The sequence below is a fragment of the Elephantulus edwardii genome, unplaced genomic scaffold, assembly GCF_000299155.1.
Source record: "Elephantulus edwardii isolate Elephantulus edwardi_28Jun2011 unplaced genomic scaffold, EleEdw1.0 scaffold00135, whole genome shotgun sequence".
Taxonomy (NCBI): domain Eukaryota; kingdom Metazoa; phylum Chordata; class Mammalia; order Macroscelidea; family Macroscelididae; genus Elephantulus; species Elephantulus edwardii.
This window is the reverse complement of record NW_006399885.1, coordinates 5,988,265-6,006,764: the sequence shown is the minus strand read 5'-3', so window position 1 is coordinate 6,006,764 and position 18,500 is coordinate 5,988,265. Positions and strand designations below refer to the sequence as shown.

General features: G+C 40.4%; 1 protein-coding gene across 1 annotated transcript in view; it reads left to right on the top strand.

Moving 5' to 3' along the window:
• MIPEP (mitochondrial intermediate peptidase) overlaps positions 1-18,500 on the top strand; it is a 195,669-nt gene that overhangs the window by 23,073 nt on the left and 154,096 nt on the right. The window contains exons 8-10 of the mRNA XM_006894110.1: positions 2,633-2,681; positions 5,908-5,968; positions 8,806-8,858. Coding sequence (XP_006894172.1) covers positions 2,633-2,681; positions 5,908-5,968; positions 8,806-8,858 — 163 coding nt within the window. The remainder of the gene's footprint in view (positions 1-2,632; positions 2,682-5,907; positions 5,969-8,805; positions 8,859-18,500) is intronic.

Here is an 18,500-nt window from a genome sequence, read left to right as displayed (position 1 = left end):
CACTTCATAGAGGGTCTTCCCCTCCTATACCGTCCCTCCACCCTCCCAAGCATGATGTCCTTCTCCAAGGACCTGTCTCTCCTCACAACATGTCCAAAGTATGTTAGACAGAGCCTCAGAATCCTTGCCTCCAAGGAGCCACCCGGTTTAACCCTTTCCAGGACAAATATGTTTGTTTTCCTAGCAGTCCATAGTATTCTCAATACTCTTCTCCAGCACCACAGCTCAAAGGCATCAATTCTCCTATCCTCCTTGGCCATTGTCCAACTCTCTGATGCATAACAAGTGATTGCGAAGACCATGGCCTGTATCAGATGCATCTTAGTCTCCAGAGAGACACCATTGCTCTTCAGTACTTTGGAGAGGTCCCTAACAGCAGACTTTCCCATGGCAATGCGCCTTTTAATTTCCTGGCTGCTGGTGCCAAGACTGTTGACTGTGGAGCCAAGCAAGCTAAAGCTGTGTACAATCTCAATCTCTTCACCATCCATCCCGATGCTGCCAATTGGTCCAGTGGTGAGAATCTTTGTCTTCTTGACATTGAGCCTCAATCCATATTGTAGGCTGCAGTCCTTGACACTCTGCAGCAGGCGCTTCAGGTGTTCTTCAGTTTCAGCCAACACAGTTGTGTCATCCGCATAACACAGGTTGTTGATAAATTGTCCACCAATCTTGACCCCACATTTCTCCTCATAGAGCCCAGCCTCCCGGATAATCTGCTGCATATAGGTTGAAAAGGTATGGAGATAGGATGCATCCCTGGCGTATGCCCTTCCCAATTTTGAACCATGCGGTGTTCCCTTGCTCTGTTCTGATGACTGCCTCCTGGTCCAAGTATAAGTTTCGCATTAGAATGATCAAGTGTTCTGGGATTCCCATTCTTCTCAGAGTCAACCATAGTTTGTTATGATCTACACAGTCAAATGCCTTTGCATAGTCAATGAAACACAGATAGACATTCCTCTGGTATTCCTTGCTTTCAGCCAAGATCCATCTAACATCAGCTACAATATCCCTAGAACCACGACCCCTTCTAAACCCAGCTTGGACTTCTGGTAGTTCTCTGTTGATGTGCTGATCCAGTTGTTTTTGGATAATCTTCAGTAAAATCTTGCTTGCATGTGAAATCAGTGAGATTGTTCTGTCATAGGAGATAATAAATACTTACTACATTGCCTTTGTGAATTTGTAAAATATAATGGTATGTTAAAACAACTCTATGGAAAACTTTATTTTTTCTTTAATAGTCTTTTTTTACCTAAAAATAACATTTTCTTTTACTTTTCTGGCTTCCTTCCCCCCCCCCCCCCCCCCCCCGAGTCCATGAGCATTTTTAATCTTCTCTTTATTTAAATCTTTTTCTCTGCAGGGTTTTACAGTTTATGTGGTAAAATTCTTGAACATATTGGAATCATAAACCTAAACACAAAAGCTAGAGCTTGAAAAGTTCTATAAGAAAACCTCATGACCTTAAGATAGAAACTGTTGTGTTTTGGGGAAAGTTTACACAGTGAATTAAGTTCTCATTCAGCAGTGTCTCCACACATTGTTCAGCAGCATTCGCTATGTTTTCCACAGGGTATGGACATTCTCCTTGATTGCTTTCTGGTTTTTCTGCTGTTCTAGTTTCCCTTCCTATTTAGTCTTGACTTTTTGGTCTCATAGCGACAAAAACCAACCCAAGCCCACTGCTAACTTGTCCAGCCCCACGCACAGCGGACTCCACCAGCTTGCCAAGGATATACATCTTCACGAAAGAGGCTGTCCATTTTTTTCCTTTAGCAACTGGTGGATCAGAACAGCCTACCTTTTGGTTACCCTCTGTACTGTGCCACCAGTGCTGCTTTTTGACCTCATGTAGATTTTTTCTTTTAACAAAAAATGGAGTTCTGTGCTCATGTATAATATCCTTTATTTTTCTTTTAACAACTTGAAATTTTAATGTTCTACTTCTATATTTTGGCAGCAACATTGAATAATTTATTGCTGTATTTAAAGTAAAAATTGGTTACTAACAGTGATTTCCTCCCCTTTTAAAAAATTTTATACTGGTTTACTTACAAAGTTTCTATACATTGTTTTTCACACCAGATTGTTCCCATTTCCTTAACTCACCCCACGCACCCATCAAATTGTGCAACCCTATGATTACCACTTCCACCCCATCCATCCTCAATCCTCTACTCCCCCCTCCACCATAGATCAACATACATGAAAACCAGTGATGTTTAAAAGAATTCCTTAAATTCTACATCTGAACTGCACAATTAAATTTTAATAATGAATTAGATTTTACCTATTTTTACTGAGGAACTTATTTTTTTATTGCATATGTGTGTAGATAGAAGCATTGAAAGCATAAGGTCTTTGATCTAGCCTCCTAATAATGCATTTTGAGATACTGTCTAAGGCATTTGGTCCTTGCTCTGCCTCCTTTGCTTTTCTGATGAAGAAATCATTACTCCCTAGAATATGTTCTCACGGTCCATTTACAACCCTACTTTGATCTGAAAATCATCATCCTGTGGGCTGTGTAGTGTACTATGTTCATCCAGACGGTTTTAAAATTATAATCGGTGAGCCCATATTATTTTATATAATTGAATTTATATGATTTCAATTTCATTTTTAGAGACTGTCATGCAATTCCTTGAGAAACTATCAGACAAGCTTTCTGAAAGGTCAGTTAATTTTATGTATCCTCTAGAATATATGTCTTTTATTTTTCAAAAAGAATTGGCTTGTTAATAAGTAGAAAGGGGTCTAATAAAAATGTAAGCTTTAGAAAGATGGAATTGTCTTTCTGGGTGCCATCTTGAAAACATAGGGTCAAAAACCTGCTTAGGTTGGGTACTTAACATGGAATTTAAAAAAAAAAGGGACTTTAAAAATTGTTAATTTTGTCCCCCTTAAGGGCTATAGTGCATGTTTTTAAATAGGTCTGTTTTGAAATTGTATAATTTATTACAGAAGAAATCAGTTGACAGGTAAATACTTCTTAGTTCTCTACCTTTTTATGCTGATGAAGTTATCCCTACCATACCATCATTTGCATTTTTCATAAAATAGGGCCCCCCTTTCAAGTATGCAAAAGTGTTTTGTAAATAAAAAAGAATTTTTTATTCCCCCCCAGAAAAATCCCTCGTTTGTGATCAGGGCAGAACTAACTCATAGCTTACCCATCAATGAGTTTTCAAGGGCTGTAAACCACGTAGGAAGACAGTACTGATCTTTCTGCCTTGGAGCAGCTAGTAGATTTGAACCACCTACCTTTCAATTAGCAATGCAATTCCTTATTCACTAGGCCACCAGTTAACTTAGTGTTTTGGGGAGCCCATTATGTATAATCAGCCTTCCCTCCCTGTGAATTCCACATCATGGATTCATCCAATCAAGGATGGACAAATTTTTTTTTTAAGTAAAAGCTATTAAGTGATCAGTCTTTCAAAGTTCTGTAAAGTTCTATTTACACAGTTTTCATACCACCAGCCACACTACATATGATTAGTAATCTAGGGATGAAATAAAGTTTATGGCAGGATGTGTGTAGATGATATGCAAATGTAATATTTTACATAAAGGATATGAGCATCTTTGGATTTTTTTTATTCCTGGGCGTCCTGTAACCAGTCTCCTATGGAAAAACTTGAAAAAATTTTCCAAAACTTCTTTCATACTATGATCTACTATTAAAGTAGACCATCCACTTTTTAACTAGTTCCTCAATCTGTATTTCCTCCTGCTCATATCCTGAACACAGGCAGCTCAAGAGTGAGAGTAATGGAGATTAATCCCTGTGTTTGATTTTCCATGTTTTAGGAAGTATATTAGAGGAACAAGGAACAGGGATTTAGGGTTGTGGTTGTTGTTAAGTGTTGTCAAGTCATATGCGACTCATAGCAACCCTATGAATGAAAGTCCTCAACACTTGTGTGACTTTCATCCTTTCTCCAGGTTCATAGGGTTTCTCCTTTCATAGTTACTCCTTTATAGATATACTTTGTTTTGGGGACTGATGACAAATTTTGGAAATAGTGATACAGATTATACATCATAGTAAATGTAATTAGTGGCACTGAATTGTATGCCTAAAATGACATTTATATGTTATATAGCTTAACATGCACACAGGATGCTCTGTCTGCTTCTGCATTTTTAATTGAAGCTGAAGGATTCTAATCTTTCTCAGGCTCCCCTTTTCACATTCCTCTCTGCTCACCACCCCACCTGTTCAGAGTCTTTGATCACATGACTTGCCCTGGATTTGCACTCTACTTGCTGGCCTTACCTTTGCTGAAGGGGTGAAGGCTAGCCCCAAGGCCCTCATAGATAAGATTCCAGAGAGTTGCATGCCTCACTTTGTCAAAGAGAAATGCTATCTCTTTGCTTTTTCACAGAGGTGTCTAAAATTCCATTTGCCTTTTTGGCTATACCAGCACATAACTCAGATTTCTGTTTTGGATTATAGACATCTGCTTTAGAAGCTGATACTCAGTAATTTGGATTGTTGCTGTTGTTATGTGCCTTCAAGTCACCTGCAACTCATAGTAACCCTATGTAAAATAGCTCTGACCTGAGCCAGCCTTACTGACTCTGACACACCTACCCCCATGACCCCAGTTACTGTGTCAATCCATCTCATCAAGGGTCTTCCTTTCTTGCACTGTCCCTCCACCCTTCCAAGCATGGTGTCCTTCTTCAAGGACCGGTGCCTCATGGCCATGTGCCCAATATGTGAGACAGAGTTTCAAGATCCTAGTCTCCAAGAAGAAACTTGGTTTTCTCTTCTTTAATACAAACGTTTTTGTTCTCTTGGTCCACACTGTGTTCAAGACTCTTTCCCAGCACCACAGCTCAAAGACATCACTTCTTCGGTCATCTTTAGTCATTTTCCAGGTCTCTGATACATAGCAAGTACTTGGGAAGACCATGGCCTGGATCAGGTGCACCTTAGTTCCTAGACTGACATCATTACTCTTTAGTACTTTGTATTAAATTTATTTATATCATTTGGATTCTACTTATAAATTCTAAATTTTCCTCATGCTCCCAATGACCACTGCACTTTTGCTGTAATAGAAAGTTCTTTGGCTGGTTATTTGAGAGTTTATTTTGTTTTGTGGGTTAACTATTTATATTCTTTTCTGGTTGCTTGTAGCTATAGATTATATTTTGAGCACAAATGTCATGATGGTTTTTATGTTATGTATAGGGTTTTCTTCTAACAAGATCTTCTTAGTCTATAAATATTAAGCAATTGTTTATTGCCAGTTTTCCTGTAGGGAAAAAGTCCTATGAATAGAATTCTTAATAGTCTATGTTAGTATTTTCCTACAGAATGCACCTTATTAGTCTCTTTTTAACTATAACAAAAATTAGTGATTTAAGGTTTGTTAATCTTTGTTTTCTATTTTTCTGTAGAGTTCCTAGTTTTGCCGAGATTTCCCTTGCTAGTGCTAAAGCTTTAGCTGGGGAGCTCTGGTGAGAGTTGTGCTTACCCAAATGAGGCGCCTCTCTTGCAGTTCAAATCCATATGTTACGCCATGGGAGAGAGATGGCCAGTCTCCTCCTGTGTGATTTACAGCCTCCGAAAACTTTGCTCTAGGTTTCAGCTGAGTTGGTTCCAACTCAATAGCAACGAGTTTGGGATATTTTTTTATTTGTTTGTTTGTTAAGACAAATGTCTGCCAGGGTGCTTTGCAAGGTAGAAATCAAGTAACCTACTGATTTATATATTGCTGTTTCTTTTGACATTTATGTAAAATTTGGATTATTACTGGTTTACATTTGCCCCACAAATCTTAATCTCATTTTCTCATAAATATTGGTAGCATAAATGAATGAATTCTTCTATAGTGTAACTTTTAAAACTTTATCTTAACCCTCTATAATAAACATGTTTTCCAGAACTTTAAACGATTTTGAGATGATGCGAGGGATGAAAATGAAACTAAATCCCCAAAATGCTGTAAGTCATTATGTTGGAATCATTATCATTCTGTAAATAATCTTATTAGTTGAGTTCATTCATTAACAGTTCAGTCTGAAACTTGACTATAATATGTAGAAGATGCATTGTTTCTAATACTTTAGTTTGATGAATGGAAGTATTAAATGTTTTAAAATCTGTTTTCTTTGAAAGTTTTCAAATCACATTCATTTTTTTCAGACAATCCTTGGTTACCATTGACTGATACAATTAACTTATTATAATATCTAAGCAAAGCCTTATTGTATATTGCTGTTCCCTTCATCCCCCTAAGGACTGAGATATTTGACTGAGGTTGAGTGTACCATTGCCACAAACTAGATAAACACAGCGTGTATTAGTAGATAACAGTGTAAAGGCTAACGCTGCTTCTTTTCTGTACAACTTGGCTTCGTAGTTTGCAGCCGTTCAGTCACTGAGCTGGCAGATCATAATTTTGGCCATTGGTGTTAGCACTCAGGTTTATTCATCCATTTGTTTGCCAATATATGGAGCTAAACTAAGCAGAACAACACTGACTGACAGTGTGTGGTCACATGATCTTACTGTATAGCCCGAGTGACCTTCTGGCTAGGGTCCTGCCCTAGGGTTTGGGCACTCTGAGAAGGGATGGGATCCTAGTTCCTCATGTGGTTGGAGGGAGTGGCGGGCTTGCTGGGAATGGCAACAAAAGTGAGGGTTAGAGTTGAGAATTCTAGACTCCATAGCATCTGCCAAGTTAAAGTACTAGGAAAGATATAGGGAAATGTGTCTTTAAACTTTAGAAACTATTTTAGCAGCTGTCCAGCAGCAGCTCCTAAACAATAGATCAATCCTTTCAAATGCACCAATTTATAAAGTAGGATGTCAGTTTGTAAGAATTGTATCTAGCAAAGTATGTAGTAGTTGTCCTCTGTACGTTTTGGCTTGGTATGCAGGCCTACTTGGAAAGCTAGACCATAGATCATAGATCAGCATTTAGTTTGGTGAACAAAGAAACAAAAATTAAACGTGTTGGCAAAAGCTAATTTAATAAATGACAACAATAGGATTTGAATCTTTATCCTTGAGACATTCTGATAAAATTGTTAGTATGGGTGGTTAGGTACCATCGATATCTCATAGTGACCCTGTGTACCAAGAAGAGACCAGTCCTTAGGGAGGACATCAAGCTTGGTGAAGATGAGGGTCGGTGAAAAGCAGGAAGCCCCTCACTGAGAGGGTGTGACATAGTGGCTTACCACACTGAGCTCAGGTGCAACAGAGAGTGAGGACGGCACAGGATGAGCCAGAGGTTCCTGTCTAGTACGTGGGGTTGCTGTGAGTCTGAGCCCACTTGGGCAGCACCACAGAGCATGAACAATGCTGTGTCTTAGCCATTGTTCGGGGACGTGGAAGCAGATGATACCAAATCACTACCCTCATGCTGCTTGCATGCTGTTGGGAGAAAATAAAATAGTTTTATTGGAAAAGTGAGGATGCCTTGTGTCTTGTGGTGAGAACAACTGTAGAGAAAAAATCATGCTGAGAAGGGAGGTAAGTTAAAAGCTTGTTGCCATTGGGGGGGGACTTCAGGTCATGGCAACCCTATGTGTTAAAAGAGAGTAGAATGGTTCTGTTGAGTTTTCTTAGCTGGAACCTTGAAGGAAACAGATCACCAGACCTTTCTTCCACACATCTGCTGAGTGGGCTCAAACCTCCAACCCTTAGGTTGGTAGTAAACCACTTGTGTAGCACAGGACCTGGAGAGGTGATGAGCATTGCAGGTTTGCTTGGGTTGGTGGAGGAAGACTTGATTGTCATCCAGATCCTTTTCTCCTGATTTCTCGGGTCTTTGCTGTGGAGGCTCGAGGTGTGTGTCTGCCATCTTGGATTGACTGGAGGATGGTGTTTAAGTTGAAAAAAACAAGAAGTGAGGGGATTGTGGTGGAGAAACTTTAGTGAAGAAACTTGTTCGCAGAGAACAGCAAATACAAAAGTGCAAGGCAAAAGCAAGCCTGGCATGCTCATGGAACAGTAAGGAGACTCAGGAGGGAGGTGTGGAGGGAGTGCGGGAAGCCGGAGGGGTCAGCTCATGTAGAATGAAGGTGGGGGAACCAGGGAGAGCAGAAAGAAATGTTCTAGATTTTACAGTTAATGTCAGTTGAATGTGAAGCCAGGAGACAGTCATATTTGAAAGGAATCCTCGTGATAGAGTGATTACGTGCCCAGGTTTGACTTTTGTGTTAGTTGGCTTTCCAGTACGTGCAGGCTTCTCTTTCCATCAGCATTCCGAACCAGTCAACAAAACTGTTAGCACCATGTGACTTCATGACATTTTCTTTGCCAGGATTATGGATTTAGTTCTGCCTTAGTTGTACTTTGAATTGAAGCTTTTATTTTGGGAATTCACCCTAAGCTTCTGTTTAGGCTTAAACACAACTTTAATCTTACTGTAGTGCCCTAATCTTACTTGTTACCTGTCTCATGGATTAATTAATAGTCAGCTTCTTTGGGAATAGTTTTGACATGTTCTGACTTATAGTGACTGTCCGCTCACTGGGTTTCTGAAGCTGGAAATGTTTCTGGGAGAAGACTCTCCATCTTTCTTCCCCCAAGTGGCTTGTAGACTCAAATTACTAGCCTCTCTGTTGGTTAACAGACTGACAGTTTACAAACTAGGCTCCAGGTCCCCTTCCATCAGTTACTGGGAGGTCCTGGTATTTCCTCCCAAGTCATAAATGTGTAAAGTTTTCTGATACAGTAATAGGTTTACATTGTTATCAGCTGGCTAAGTAACTGATGAGAGATGTGAATCAGTTTTGTAGCTTTCCTGACAGTGACCTGTTTCCCTTTAGGAACTGATGCCGTGGGATCCGCCGTACTACAGCGGTGTGCTTCGTGCGGAGAGGTAAGTCCTGATGTTTTAGGACCTGCACAGCTTGAAGAAGCGAGAAGAAAAGGCATGTCTCCTGAACATTTTGTAACTGGACCATCCCCTCAGCTCATGAGCTCATGTTTTCTCATCTAGATCATATCTTAATTCTAAGTGCCACACTTTACACTGTCCCTCTCAGCCTCCCATCCTTCCATGCTTAGGCCATTTCCCTTCTTAGAACTCCTCAGTGTCTTCTCACCATGGCTAGAATCCCACCTTGTCCACCCCACCCGAAGTGCCTTCCTCCTTGCACCTTGAGAGCCTTGTGGCTTGGGGTGTGTTAGCCTCCCTTTGTGGAGGAGTTGGGGATCAGGGTGCTCAGCAGTTGCTGGGTGAACTGCTGAAGGGAGAAAGGGATTATGCTGTGTGATTGTTCTCGGCTTTCTCAATTTTTGTTTCAGTATAATGTCAGCATGGTATATCTTGAAGGCTAGAAATGCAGTCATTTAGGAAACTGAAGTTGATTGCTACTGTTAAGTATTCTTCTGTGTTTATTATAGAAAATGGCACATATGTCTCCTCCCTCCCCAAACATATATTCTCCTTCTGTTATTTTTATGCTTATTTGTAAACTGGAGCAACGCACGTCTGTGTAGAGTGAGCACAGTTTAAAATATCTATGTTCAGGGCAAACTTTATGTGCATAAAAATGGGACTAAATATAAAAATCCCACCCATATTACATTTTTACCATTTTTCTTTATGATTCATTTTTGGATTATATAGTTTAAAAGTAAGCATTAGGATTGATTTAAGAAATGGAAAACAATGCATATTGTTCATTTCCTCATTAAAGTATGTTAGTGTATACTCTGAAAAAATATAGATATTTTTGATTGGTATTAGTCTTTAAAATTTTTGTTAGCATGTCTTAGTATCAAGCAAAGGGTAGTGGGTACTGCTTGAAACTTGGACTTTAACTTTTTATGGTGATTTGAGTGAAATTTTAAAGAGCATATTAGTTGTACTTTTAAAAATGTTAATGATTTCTTCTGGCACTTGCTAGTGGAAAACGATACCATTATATGTTCTTTTGGTGCCGGCTGGGTGAGCTCGGCTCCTGTGCTGAGGGCTCACCCACTTCGCTTTCTGTATTTTCTCTTCTTTGGCCTTCATTGTGTCACTGTTTCCCAAACCACAGCTGCTCACACAGTGTCATTCCGCCTGGACCGCTAGGATAATACATTTTGTCAGCTAACATGTCTTAAACGTGTATTGGAAAGTCATCATCCATCATCGTCTCCATAGAAAGCACATTGAGAACAGTCTGAAAGCCTGTCCTTCCATAGTTGTTGTTGTTGTCCTGTTGAGTTGGAACTTACTCAGAGCTGACCTTCCAGTGAGTTTTCAGAGGCAGTAAATCGCATGGGAGGAGGTGGCCCATTTTTCTCCCACAGAGCAGCTGGTGGATTTGAACCTGTATGTCTTTGTGCTGGTAGTACAAATCCTAACGATTAAGCCACAAGAGCTCCCTGGTATAGTAGACTTACTAGCAAACTGATTTTCCATTAGTAACTTATTCAGAGTCTTGAATATCCTGGTCATGGTAAAGAATGAGTTACTAGGATATAGTATAGCAATAGAAGACTTTGTTTTATACTTCCAGAACGTCAGCCCTGGTTTCCTATAGCTGTGTGCTGTTAGGGGCCATAGTGTCCATTCCAACTCTAATGGTCCCACCAGACAGCTTTCTAAGGGCTAATCTTTACAGGATAAAGGGCCTGGTGCCACAGTGGTTGAATGTTTGACTGCTGGTTGAACAATGAGTGGTCCTTGTTTTAAACCCACCAGTTCCTTGGTGGGAGAAAGGTGAAGTTGTCTGTTGTTGTAGTTATGTGCCATCGAGTCGCTTGCGATTCATAGTGACCCTGTGTGCAACAGCCCTAAACCCTGCTCTATCCTGTGCCAGTGTCACTGCCTCTGACACTCCCATCTCGTTTACCCCTGTCACGGAATCAATCCACCTCATAGAGGGTCTTCCCCTCCTGTGCTGTCCCTCCACCCTCCCAAGCATGATGTCCCTCTCCAAGGACCGGTCTGTCATTACAACATGTCCAAAGTATGTCAGACGGAGCGTCAGAATCCTTGCCTCTAAGGAGCTGCCTGGTTTAACCCTCTCCAGGATGAATCTGTTTGTTTTCCTAGCAGCCCATGGTACTCTCAATACTCTTCCCCAGCACCATAGCTCAAAGGCATCAATTCTCCTTCTAGCCTCCTTAGTGATTGTCCAACTCTCCGATGCATAACAAGTGATTGCAAAGACCATAGCTTGTATCAGATGCACCTTAGTCTCCAGAGTGACACCATTGCTCTTCAGTACCCTGGAGAGGTCCCTAACAGCAGTCTTTCCCATTGCAATAAGTTTTTTTATCTCCTGGCTGCTGGTGCCAAGAGTGTCTACTTGTAAAATAGCCTTGGGAACACTTTGAGGCAGTTCTCTGCCCATAGGCTTGCTGTGAATTGGAATCAGTTTGATGACAGTGGGGTATTACTGCTATTATGCATTGCTGTTGTTGTTGATTGCTGTCAAGTCGAGCAGACTCATAGCGACCCTATGCACAAAAGACTTTAAGTCGTTCTTTAACTATTGTCGTTTCTCAAAGTTCATCAAGTTTCTGGAGGCATATTGTTTAGGAAGTGGATGCCACACTTGCTTCCAAACCTGTCTTAATCTGAGAGCTCCACCAAACACTGTCCACTGTGGGTAACCATTATGACATTTGACATCCCATTGGCACAAGGTTCAGCTCACTGCAATCCAAGATTACCTCAGTACAACAAATTGACAGAAGAGTACAGGACTGTACCACTTAGAATAATGTTCCTCCAAAATATAATAACAACCGACTTTTAAATACAAAGACCCTCCATGAGGTTTTGTTCACTCTAAACAAGAGACTTAAATAAAAAAACAACAAATATAATATGCTGTTGTAGTTGTTATGTATTGTTTTCAGTAAACTGCTATTATTACCTGGAACTAGGCATCTTGAGAAGTTTCCAGTGGTCCACTCTAGGAGATACTTTTTAAATGTTCTCTGAACTATTTGAGGGAGATAGGCCAGTTCTCTTTCAAGCACCTTTCAGAAAGTGCTTGTTGTAAAAGTCGTGAATGTATTGAATGAGCTGTAGAATGCACGTCAGTTAAGCTTCCATGGCAGACGCAGCCTGCTGAGAAGGGCAGTGACTGACCCTGCTGCATCCTGCGGTGCCCTGAAGTCCAGGGGAGGGAGACAGCAGGGCATTTGTCTGCAGCCTCACCATGGCTTCCAGATAAAATGAGAGCTGTCCCTCAGGATTTCTAGGATCTTTGGTAATAAACACACACAACTGTTGTTGTTTAGCACCTGCTCTGGGACTTGAATCTCTTACCACTTTGTTGCCACCTCTCCTCACCTGGGCTGTGCTCCTCCAGTCACAGACGTCTCAGTGCTTCAGTCTCAGACCTCTCAGGCTCCAGACAGAGGCTTTCTCGGCAACCGTGGGTGCCCTTCACCTTGCTTCTGTCTCAGATCTTGATGAAATTCAGGAAGGCACCCAGGTCTGTGCTGGCCTCCCTGGCCTCCTTTCGCCTTAGTGCTCTTATGGTTGTGGTGCCAACAGTACTGTCTAAGTATGTGTTCCTTTGAATGAGTTACTATTTCACGTGGGCTTATGTGCATCAGCCGTATAGTGACGCTCCTAAGAACTTGGACTGTCTTATTCCTCCTCTTGGCAGTGACGTGCAGCACACATGCAGGGACCCACAGCTAGCCTTCAGGCACACACCTGTCAGCCTCACATTGTGAATCCTGCTGATGAGTTTCCTGTGAAAGCTGATGTCTTTTGGATGATATTTTCAATACTTCAGATAGTAGAAAGCAGTGTGACCTAGCAGGTGTATAATGAATGCTCACTTGCTGATAGAGGCTCTGAGTGACTCCATGACACCCCCCCCCCCAACCTTCATCTGACCTCCTCAACACCCACAGGCTAGTCTGGGGGGATCACACTCTAACACCCCCCTTGACATACACAAGCTGGTCTGGGGACAGTGTGGCATCTCTGATGTCTTCAGGCTCGAGTGTAGATCCAGGGTGGCCCCACCAGCATCCATCTGGCGCCTCAGTTTGTTTCCGTACTGCTTTACGTGGTTATTTACTCATCAGAGAATCAAGGAAAGGGATGCAGAATGTTTTAGAAGGGCCTGTAAGAATTTGGGGTGGCAGGTTTGTGGTTTTTTGTGTGGGTTTTGTGTGTGTGTGTGTGTGTGTGTGTGTGTGTGTGTGTTTTTAAAAAATCTATGTTAAGTGGGTTAAAAAGCAAATCTGTTTCAGTTGAAGTTTTCAGCAATCTTGATTGACAGAAGTAGGCTGAAAAGCACAGCTAATGGGAGAGAAAAGAAAGAGGAAATATAATATTTTGAGCTTGGGGTTAAAAGAGTAGAGCAAAATACAGATTCCTAAATCCTTTTTAGATTCTTCGACTTTGAAGCAAAGATTTGAATGTGGTGCTTGACATGAGATGCAGCACTGAAGGGACTTTCCCTAACATGAGCCACCTTTCATGCTAACCCCTGGGACTTTTTTTTGCTTTTATGTTTAATATGACAGGTTTATTCTGAAGCTTCTTACATGTCCACCTAGAGAAAAGAACTTTAAATTAGAGGATAAGAAATTAACATGTTTTGAAACTGCCAAAAGTTGATGAGGAAAGTGGTGGTTATTAGTGGATGATGGAAAATCTTAAGAATGAGATGGATTTTTATTGTAGTCTTAGTATTATATTTTTTTTATTTTTTAATCATGAAGTTTACTTAGAAAATGATTCTATTTTAAATTAAATTTTTTTGTAATTAGTTTATCAGTATGGCAATTGAAAAACAAGACCAAAGAGCATTAAGACATATTCACTGAGAAATTTTGACTGCATCTCTCCCTAACCCTCATCTTCATAGGTGGAAAGATAGTCACTTTAAATTGTTATTTAATGTGTCTTTCTAGGTTTTACCATTATTTGTTTTTCTTTCTTTTTTTTTAAATCACTGGTAGCCTACTGGGTACAGAGTTATGCTGGCAACCCAAAGTCAGACAGTTCAAAACAGTCAGCCGCTCTGAGGGAGGAAGATGGGCAGTCCTCTACTGTGTGATTTACAGCCTCTAAAAACCCACTAGAGGGTCAGCTATGAATTGATTCAGACTCAACAGCAATGACCGTGAAGTAGGATTCTGTATTGACTATTTCCTGCTAAGATATATTCTCATAGTCTAAGGAACATTCAGATACTGAATTCAGATAAGAATACTTTGTGTCTAAACTCTCAAGAAAAAGCTGCTCTGCTGCGCTTACCCCTCACCTACTGCCGTTGAGTGGACACGAACTCACAGTACCTTGTAGGATGCAGTGGGACTGCGCCTGGGTTGCTAAGACTGTGCTCTTCATAGAAGTAGACTATCTCAGCTTTTTTCCACAGTGGCTGGTGGGTTTGAACTGCCAACCCTTTTACTTAGTACTTGAATTCTTTAACCACTACATCGTTAGGACTCTTGCTGCTCTCACAGGAAGACAGTGTTGTTTCATGATGGTTTCTGTTTGATATGTATAAGCACTATAGTTTTAACCATGTAGCACATACATTAACAGGCTCATGTATATAGTGTGCACAGGAAACGAACATATATGGGAGTGTGCACAGTTTGCAAAACCATATAGCATGCATGTTACTTGGATGAAAACACTGTGTCTATTTTTCTTATTGTTATGTAAGTCTGATATTGTCCTTTCCCCCCCACCAAATTAACCTTTATAGTGAAAACTTTCAAAATAGTGAACATATTAATATCTATTCATAGACAATTCAAGATAATGTCTGTTCTATTTCCATTCTCCTTTCTCCTTCTTCCCTCCTTTCTTCTTTGCTATCAAAATGTAATATTTAAAAATAAATGCCAAGGAAACTCTGGTGGCCTAGTGGAAAGAAGCTGCACTGCAATCCCAAAGGCACGTGGCTCGAATATACCAGATGCTCCTCTGGAGGAGGGGCAATCTCCTCCTGTGCCAGTCAGATCTCATTTGACGGTACACAACAAGAAAGAAAGAAAAAACAAAAATCCCAAACCTCTATCTCCTCCTTGCATATTTATTTTGTATCGCTAAAAAAAAAAAATGTTCATTTTATTACCTAACCTGATACTGTCATTACTTTAAAAAGTTGATGCTAATTTGTTGACATCATTTAGCCAGTCTGTTTGTATTTCCTTGATAATACCAAATCTCTTTAGCTCGCAGCTGCCTTGGTATCAGAATTCAAACAAAGCCTGCACTTTGTGTCTGGCTTTCTTTCTCCTGCAGCTCTCATAGAGTGTGCCTGGATCTTTTACCCTCCTCCCCTCCCCTATTTTCACATCGTCAGCTTGTGAAGACACCATGCTGTTTGTCCTCCAGAATGTCCACCCTCGGGACTCACCTGTTGTTCCCTTGTGGTGTCAAGCAGCTGGCTCCCCTATTCCAACGATTCCTGTTAGCCGATGGTATAGCCAAAGGCTGGATGTTAAGCATTTAGTATTGTGGCAAGAACATTCATCAGTGATGTGTTCTTTGTGTGACATCACACCATTGTTGTTGTTAAGTGCCATCAAGTCATTGTGAAAACTGACCTCTAGAGAGTGGTGGCCACCTGGCCTCTGCATGCTATAGGTGTGCTTCCCTCATTACTAGAACATTCTCTCTGTGGCAACACTGGCTGCGTGGAGACATCTGGTTCTCCAGCAGTCATTTACCTGATGACTTTACCATGGTTGATAATCAGCGATCTCTTCAAGGTTTCGGAGGTTTCGGAGTTTTTTTCAGTCTCTTCTGTAAAGTAGGATGTAGAACTTTTCTTCCCAGCTGGAGTAGCTCGGTTGATTAAAACACAATTACCTAAAAAAATACTATCTTTTTTTAGTAACCAATTTTCAAAGTAAGAGTTTATTTTCAGTTTCCTGAAATGTGTGGGTTTTTGCCATTGTCTTTTTGTTTAACTTTTGAAACAATATTTAAAAAAATTAGGTTTATTGTTATGTGAGTACTTTCATTTCTGTATGACATTCTTTAACTTAATTTACTCAGCTTTAAGATAAAGTAAGTTTTTTTATTATATACTAACAGTCTGGTATCCGAAAGCAGGTTTCCTACTGTTTCCATAGACAATTACTCCCTCAGAGAATCTTTACTTTCCTTATTGTAAAGGAACAAATCACAAACATTTCAAAGTTACAGCCTACTTTTTGGTCTGTCTTACAAGGCACTGTTCTTTGTTTTTCTCAGTGATATAAGGTGCTTTTACAAGTGTCACCAAAAACCTGTTACACTAATGGTTTGTATCCTTTCCATTCATTTCTTTAAATCTGGAATGTAATTCCCCATATTGCATCCTATTTCTAATGTAGAAAAAAGAATTACATTAGTAAGCACAAAGTTTAGTTCTAAGGATGCAGCTTAGTACTACTAAATTTATTAATTTATTCCCTTTCAACATGATGGCCAAAACTCCACCTGATTGATGCTCTTTTGAATACTCTCCTAAGATCTGATCACTAAACTACATCCCGAGTTAGGATGAAAATAATACCACTTTCAGGCTTTAAAAATGACTAAACTTGATAGTATTTCAAGGCATTGTTCCTTTATGGATTGTTCCAGTCCATAATGAATTGTTCTAATCATGATTATGCTTAAGAGTTAAGTTTCTTACACTTACATAAAAGTAATAATCATAATTTACATGTATTTTCTCCCAAAATAGAAAAGATATCAATTAGGAATTATGCATCCCACCTACAGGAAAGGGTGATAAATGAAAATGAGCCACAATTCCTAAAAAATAAAATATTAAAAAAGGCTAAAGTTAAACTGCTAAAAATCATGAAATTGTCTGTGTGGGGCTCTATTTTCCATCACTTACAAAGTTACATTCTGCGTGTCAAAAAAGACAACATAATTCCACAACAGTAGCTATTTAAAATAGAAGAAGACAGCCCCAAGAATTCATGCAGAATATTTAAAATATTCTTGTTGAACAAAAAGTACTGATTTTTCTTCATGGACTGATGCTCCAAAATATCCTATAGGCATCCTTCGGAAATGTAAAGATCCTGGAATAGCATCTTCCATGTGAGATATCTTGAAAGATATGGTTTTGGTTTCAGTGAATTACAAGAATGAGCCAGCAGTCTGTATTAGTTTAATACCTTTTACAGAATGTGGTAATTTAGTTCTTTAGATTTGCAGAATTTATAAGAGGAAGAAAATTATAACCTGCACAAAAATTATAACCAAGACAAAGAAAGTTCTTCCAATGAAAGTTGTGGCATCAAAGGTAGCCTTTTGCCCAGGCTGTGAGGTAGGAGTCAAAATGACATTTGTGGCCCCTGGAGTAAGTGTTGGGGACGCTGTAGTAGAGGAAGCCAGAGTTGTGGGTTTAGCTGTAGTACTGGTTGGCGATGGAGCAGGAGTGGGCCCAGAACAGAAGTTTGTGTTATTCACCACTTGGCAATCCCTAGTTGTTGGATTCTGTGAGCAGTAGCTCTTGTTTGTGTCTTTGTGTTCTATCCAGAAGCAAGTAATAGGAGTGCCAGTGTAAGACAGGAGGTGCAGTTGTGGTGGCTTTCGCAGGTTTCTGATGGCGGTAAGTGGTGTTCAGCGTGGTGGTCATCCTGTTAGTTGGTTATCTTATTGGTCAGGCTACAGTTGTGGTATTCCGGCGAGGGACTGGGGTGGTGGTGTTCAGGTCCAGAGATAATAAAGAGCACCTCCAGGCAAGTGGCAATCTATTGAAGTGGGAGAGAAAGCTCCAACATCACATCCTCAGAGCTGTGCCTTTCTCTTTTTAAGGGGTCAATACAAACATATTTCTTGCTGATGGAATGTGTTCTAATCTATTACTATAATTTCTTTTGATGCCAGAATTGGCATAAGTAGGTCAGTTGCACTGAGAAGTTTTAAAATGTTGCTTTTCTGGCCCAGTCTTTGGGGAGCCTGGTTAGTGAGCCTCACTGTATTTGTTTATTAATCCCTGTTGATTCTGGGAGCTATTCCCTCCCTTCAGGGCCAATGAAGCTGGAGCACTCCACTCTGCAGATGGACAGGCTGCTGAGCTCCATGGTGCTAAGACAGCTGGAGTCTCCCTTTGGATTAACTCCTCAGGCCAGGGCCAGTCCTGGCTACTCTCCTTTGATCTTTCTTTTTCTCCCCAAGGCTCCTTGCAGAATGGTTTGTCTATTTTCCCTCCCCGCTGCTGCCACGTATTACTGCTCACCAGGCATTTACCTTCCTGTCACTGTAGACCAGGATCACTTGTTCACCCTGTTTTGACACCTCCAGACAAGTCTTTTCATTTAAAAAAAAATTATATTAGTTTGCTTTAAAAGTTCATGTACATTGTGTTCCACACTGTTTTTCATTCACATTGTGTTTTATTCAATTGTTTTATAAAATTATAAATTATACTTTGGACATGTTGTGAGGAGAGACTGGTCCTTAGAGAGGGACATCATGTTTGGGAGGGTGGAGGGACGGCGCAGGAGAGGAAGGCCCTCTATTAGGTGGATTGATTCAGTGACTGGGATAATTGGAATGGGAGTGTCAGAGACAGTG